Source organism: Nansenia antarctica (genome assembly GCF_963989245.1).
Source record: "Nansenia antarctica genome assembly, chromosome: 14".
Lineage (NCBI taxonomy): Eukaryota > Metazoa > Chordata > Actinopteri > Argentiniformes > Microstomatidae > Nansenia > Nansenia antarctica.
Genome location: NC_137684.1, coordinates 22,353,882 through 22,360,471, shown reverse-complemented (window position 1 = coordinate 22,360,471; position 6,590 = coordinate 22,353,882). Strand labels below are relative to the sequence as shown.

General features: G+C 43.6%; 1 protein-coding gene across 1 annotated transcript in view; it reads right to left on the bottom strand.

Annotated features, from left to right (window-relative positions):
- mapk12a (mitogen-activated protein kinase 12a) overlaps positions 1–5,521 on the bottom strand; it is a gene marked incomplete at its 5' end in the record, with an annotated part of 5,750 nt that extends 229 nt beyond the window's left edge. Inside the window, 11 exons of the mRNA XM_080544839.1 lie at positions 116–289; positions 584–674; positions 790–869; positions 1,301–1,372; positions 2,072–2,186; positions 2,774–2,821; positions 2,976–3,005; positions 3,127–3,238; positions 3,410–3,468; positions 3,866–3,992; positions 5,400–5,521. Of these exons, the coding sequence (XP_080400965.1) occupies positions 116–289; positions 584–674; positions 790–869; positions 1,301–1,372; positions 2,072–2,186; positions 2,774–2,821; positions 2,976–3,005; positions 3,127–3,238; positions 3,410–3,468; positions 3,866–3,992; positions 5,400–5,521 (1,030 nt within the window). The remainder of the gene's footprint in view (positions 1–115; positions 290–583; positions 675–789; positions 870–1,300; positions 1,373–2,071; positions 2,187–2,773; positions 2,822–2,975; positions 3,006–3,126; positions 3,239–3,409; positions 3,469–3,865; positions 3,993–5,399) is intronic.
- Positions 5,522–6,590: the final 1,069 nt, after the last annotated feature.

The following is a 6,590-nucleotide window of genomic DNA, read 5'->3' as shown; positions in this document are numbered from 1 at the left end:
TAACCTTCTTGCATTCGCTCCGCTTTACTTCCAAGCAACGCAAGTGTAAGACCGGAAAAATCGAGGCTAAGAACACAACAACCCCTCTGAGTCCCCCGCCACCCTCCCTCTTTACGTTTCCACTGCTCCAGGGGCAGGTCTGTGTTGTCCAGCGAGTGGTCGTACTGCTCGGCCTCCGTCTCGTCGTCTGGCTCTCTGAAGTCTGAGAAGTAGGGCAGGGAGAGGGCCTCCGCAGCGGTCACCCTGCACTCCGGGTCCAGCAGCAGCATTCGATCCACCACTGTCACCGCTGGAGAGAGGGAACAGGGTGGGAAGGACGGTTACGGTAGACTGGAAATGAGTGTGATAATAGATTAGATTAGATTAGATTAGATTCAACTTTATTGTCATTGAGTACAAGTACAACAATTTGTAAACAGCAGTAGTGCAAAGGGTAATTGAGTGTTCACATTGAGCTGGGGTGTGTGCAACTAGCAGTAGTGCAACGGCTAGATTGGATTGACCACAGTGGTAAAAAAATGTATAACTTGGGGACTGTTACCAGCATAGCAAATCAACATAATTCAGTGAGATGGTGTCTTACCCTGGGGGTTGACTGTCTTGTTGACTTTGCAAAAGAGCTCCTGAAGATCTTTCTTATCCAGTTTGGGAAGGCCTTTGACATAGTTTTTAGCCTAAAAAAGAGGATAACAAAAAAAGCTATTTGATCAATAACAGGTTTGAGTGTACTAAGTTGATGTACGGTCAGGTAGGTATACATGTGTGTGTTCATGTACAGGTAGGACTCACGTCCTGAGACTGCAGTTTGGTGATGAAGTCCTGCGTGGGCGTTCCTGTGACCTTCATGATCTCATTAAGCTGATCCAGGTCTGAGCACCAGGAGTTAAGGTTCAAAGGTCATACCATACTGTATCTGATCACATCATGTTACGCCATCATGTTTTAACATTATTGTGACCTTGCTCAACAGTAAAACATTTGGATCATATCTAAACAGAGAGTATGAAACCTATTTAAATCTGGAGTGAAATGCAACCTTCTGATATGTTATGGACAAGGATAATAATAATAATAACCAAGTTGGTGAGATGTAGTCTAGTCAATCAGCAGAAAAGCAATAAACCATGTGTGGGCATGTCTGTCGATTAAAATGTAAACAACATTCACCACAGGCAATTCAAAGGTGCATAACAGGTCGAAACTTCACACAAACACAAACTGAGTTCGATAGAACCACGAGTCATTAAGTGTGTGTGACAGCCGGGGTGAGAGGGCTCAGTGTCAGAGAAGAGGTGGATACGGTCGTTGCCTTTAAACAGTGGTTTCCCCAACAGCATCTCAGCCATGATGCAGCCCACTGACCAGATATCCACTGCAGGAAGAAAGGGACACACAAACAGCATGTTGTTGGCTGTACAGTAGAGGCCTTTCGAACGAGCTTCGAGTTATGAGTTATGACATTGTCTCAGTTTACAGCGTATATCATTACTAGGCAAGCTGAATGCAGAGCACCACCTAGTGGTTATTCTAGCACTCTCTGAGTGTCCATATACACAACGGTAACAGCTGATATTGCTGTTCTACTACTGCAGGGTATATACAGGAATCTTGAGGTTAATTTCAATACCTTTCGAAGACTTTTTAAAGACCGTGTCAATATTTTTCCAGACCTCACCGCCACTTCGAGCTGTAACCGTTGACATCAGTGACACCTTTTTAGTTTGCAATAGACTAGACCACTATCATACAACAGAATTTCCGGTTCATCTTAGTTTTTTAATAAAACTAATAAATTCACAAACTTTTACTAAAAGTTTTTAGGACTCAAACTCTTTGGACAGAGTCTAATTCAGAAAAATACATACACAATTCAAGACCTCATAAAATTGTGATAAGACTTTTTAATACTTATTAAGGGTCTTGATTTTCCCAAAATGTATTTATCAACTTTTAATACTTTTCAAGACACCGCGGATACCCTGTACTGTATAAGCTGTCTGTATCCCAGTGTTACTGTAAACCATTGAGGTTAACATCACAACTGTCCCTGGAGCAGAGTGATGTCACTCACCAGTCTGGGTGTAGTGCATCCAGTTCAGGATGACCTCTGGGGGTCGGTACCAGCGCGTCACCACATACCCCGTCATCTCAGTGTCCGCCTGGCGGGCCAGCCCGAAGTCCAGGATCTGACAGGACATTTACGTTTACATTTTTGGCATTTAGCAGACGCCTTATTCCAAAGTGACTTACAATCAATACATTTGACTAAGCAAGTGAATCATCAATCCACCAGTCGTATCAGGAAGAGTTATCTAGCTCAGGCCCAGGCCCATTGGTAGTCGCCGTGATGGAAGGAACAACTTTTTTTTTTGTATAGACACTGGAGAAACAGAGAAACAGTACAGGGGGGGCAGTAGAAGTCTTGGGGGAGACAGTAAAGGGGAAAAGCGGGTGTCTCAGGAGACGCAGTGCTGGGGGTAGTAGATGTCTCAGGAGGAGCAGTTAAGGTGTAGCCTGAAGAGATGGGTCTTCAGTCTCGGGCCAGGACACCATAGCCATGGTAATGAACAGCAATAGGATAGTTCATAGGGAAATTACACCTATGCTTCTACTGTACCATAAATGCAGTTATTACAGCAAATCTACTCAACAGCTGCAAAACCCAGCGGGGCGAATGACTGGCCCAATTAGGACAACAATGGAAATGATGTTGTCACCATGTTGGGGGTTATTTAGGTTATCAGAACACTGGATGTGTGAATGTGGACAGTACCTTGAGCTCACATTCTTGGTTGACAGCCAGATTCCCTGGTTTGAGGTCCTACAGAAAAATATAAAGTAGGTTATTGGGACAACAAATGCACACTGCCCCCCCTCGCTCTCTCGCTCTCTCTCTCTCACACACACATACACACACATACACACACACACACACACACACACACACGTAACAGACTAAAACGATGTTCACTCACCCTATGAATGATCCCAGCGGAATGGATATACTGTAGCAACAGAAAATGGCAGGTATTTCCATCACCATCATAATGTATCGTGTGGTAATGTACCTGTAGTGTGTACTGTGTATCAGACTGTGTGTGTTTACAGTTTACGCGAGTCACATACCTTGAGTCCCTTCAACATCTGATAGACCAGGAACTGAACTCTGTCCTCTGTGAGCCTCTGTAGCTTCATCAGCTTCCCCAGATCTGTCCCCATGAAGGGCATCACCAGATAACTGGGAGAGAGATGGAGAGAATGTGAAGTATTACACAGTAGCCTACTGTATATCTAAAAAATCTGAAATTATATAGGTGCAACTTTGACTGTATAATCCTGTAAAGAGTTTTATGGAGGGTGGGTTGGGTGTCTCCAACTGATAGTTATGATATGACACAAGTGCACTCACAAGTCGTTGAATTTGTCCAAAGAGAGGTCAGCGGTGAACACATCCAGCAGACCTATGACCTGTGACCCCAGAGACGACAGAATGTAAACCACTCTTATAAACAAACATTAGATATCTGACTATATGTCTCAATAATTAAATAATTTTGCACTAAATTGAAGATAACAAGAAAGATATTGCTTTGGGATTGCTTTTATGGACTAAACGTATTGTTTAACAAGGCCGCACAACTGCAGTAGTCCTCGAGGGCCAGAGTGTTTGCTAGCTTTCGTCCTTGCCTTTTAATCAGAGATTGATTGTGCCCGGGGCGAACCAAATGTCTGGACTGGAGTAATCAATAGCATTGATCAGCTAAGTGTCTTGGAAGGGGGGGGGGGGGCTGTTGCCGTGGAGGACAAGGGAAAAAGATCCAGCTGAAGATTGATTTAAATTCAGAGTATAGTGTTCAGGTCTCACATTTTCATGTTTCATGTGTTTGAGCAGCCTCAGCTCCCGATAGGCCCTCTTAGCGAACAGTTCAGACTGGAAGGGCCTGTGGAGCTTCTTGATGGCCACTTTGGCCCCCGTCCTGTCCATCGCAGAGCTGGAGATGAGAGGAAGAGATATAGAGATGAAGATACCGATAGAGATGGAGGTGTTAGAAAAGGCAGCTGTCAAGGTCCTCTTTCTTATGGCTTCAGCATTGCATGTCATATTTCTGTACAGTAGGCCTACGATGTATGCAGGGGAGCATCGAGAGAGCGCTCCGTTAATCCGTAGTTTTTTGGTTTAAGGATTAGGATTAAGAGGGAAACGATACATTACGTAAAGATAAATCTAATGTACTCTTTAATATATCTATATCTCATATGAAAGATCACATCTGCGAAATAAACTGTAATCCTGTGCAACTAGGACACCGTTTCCAGTTTCACATTATTTCTTCCCTGGCTGTAGGCAAATCTTCTTGTAGCATGTGGGCACCTGAGTGGGACTACATAGTACCTTGTATTCAATCACAACACATGCTACTCTGAAACACGTCTAGTCGAAACCATGCAGAAACAAATCGTGATCTTAGAATGATAAGGTTCTATCTCCGTTTAGAATGATAAGGTTCTATCTCCGTTTAGGGCAGTTCAGAGATATTGAGCGTCAAAGTTTTTACATTCCATTATGTTCTGTGAGATGGAACCTTTGTATTTTATGAATTACTAACTCAAAAATGTCAACATTTAAAAAAATAACACCACACAGGCATTAATAAACACCTGGTGGATCAGATTATGTAAAAAACTCAATTTTGACAAAAATGGAGATAGAACCTTGTAATTCTAACGTCACGAAATGGGCATTCAGCCAGTCAGAACAGCTCTGGACACGCCCACACAGCTCTGGACACGCCCACACAGCTCGGGACACGCCCACACAGCTCTAGACACGCCCACGGGGGCGAATCATTGATCACAACAATGTGGCGACCTCACGCTGCGAGGCACACAAAGGTAACCCGTGTAAATGGTTTAAGCGCAGCTGTGCATTCTGAGCCTAATGTGATCATGTCAACTTTTGGGTAGAAGTATATTGGCAACAATACATTCATTTTGTTGCGGATTAACACGGAAATCACTGGTTTTCATCCATTCTTGGAATAAAATGAGGAGACGGGACACTGTCTAAATTAAAATCTTGGGGAGGAAAGTTGAATAGCCAAAGATTATTGTTTTCACAATCGATGAGGGTGATAGGTGAGATGAATTCTCCAGTGACTAAATTGTGCCCCCCAGCCATACAAGGAAGTAAAACAGTGAACGTGGCTCCGCGCAGTAGTTTTTCTTTTGTTTCACTATTCAACACTCATTTCATTAAAGGCCGACATAATCAGCCATTGATGTCTTTTAAAACACTATAGGCTATCCTAAATTATTCCGTATGTGGAGTGTGTAAAAGTGCACAAAGCATGTGGTGAAATATTGTGATCACCCGAACCCTGCCTGGCACCGTAACTCACCAGACTGTCCCGTACGCTCCCGTCCCCACCTGTCTCAGATCGCGGTACCGCTCCGGTACCTCCCATGTGGTCTTGTTCACGTCCTGGCGGCAATAGCCCGGCCTGATCCGGCTGCTGGACATCTTATTATTAGATCTGTGTAAGAGCTGTCCCAGTGGTTGATTTGATTTCACAGTTCTGTCTCCACACCCATTGTCCCACCTATGCGTTCTTGCATTCTCTCTCTCGACAAATGCGCAGCGCGTCTACAGCGCAGGGCAGGCGCACCCTCAGGTCACCCAGCCACTCCCGAGCCCCATAAAGGATATGTGTGAGAGCAGCCAACAACAAGACAGGGCTCTCAAGTCTCACGCATTGGGCGTGAGACACACGCATTTCAACCCAATGCGTGAGACTTGAGAGCCCTGACAAGATGACCCCAATTGAAATGAAGAGGACCCCAATTGAAATAAGCCAGTGGCTTTCTTGGGTTTTTATCCTGTTAGTTGACCTTGTATGTAATATGTACTTTCATGTACCTACTTCTGCAAATCTTCTAATAAAGTTTTCAATCAATCAATCAAAACACGCATATCACAGCTCAAGGAACATTTGGAGAATTATTGGTGTATTATGGTGCTTTTCCACTACAGGGCTGACCCGGTTTATTATCCTTTTTCCATTGCCAACCATTAGGCTAGATAATAATCCAACTTAAGGCTACTGTAAAGCCTGATTTTTACCTTGTTAACTAAAGACACACACTGCATAGCCTAGTTGTTTGTGAAGGCTCCTTTTATATCCTGGAACATCAGAATATCAACTGCAAAAAACAGATACTACTTCACTTGACACTCAAGTTGAATAATATCAGTGTGTCAGATGAATAATGCCTTGTTGGGCTACTGTTGTTATACTGTGCTAGTACCATTATTCTGTGTATGCCTTTGTGTTTCCTAATTCGGCGTGTTGTGCAGGGCTTGCTAGGACCTGTGCACTGAGGCCCAGGGGGCACAGACATTCCACACAATCCTCTGACTGAAGGGACGAATTAATACACAAAACCATTTGCACTAACTCGTCAAACATGTCTGGAGGAAAAAGTATTCAGTTAAAGTTTAAACAGGAAGGAAAAGTATTTATTATCTTATACACATATAGGCGTGGTGAGCTTCAGTATTTACAACTGTTTAGCAACATCAACACTTCACA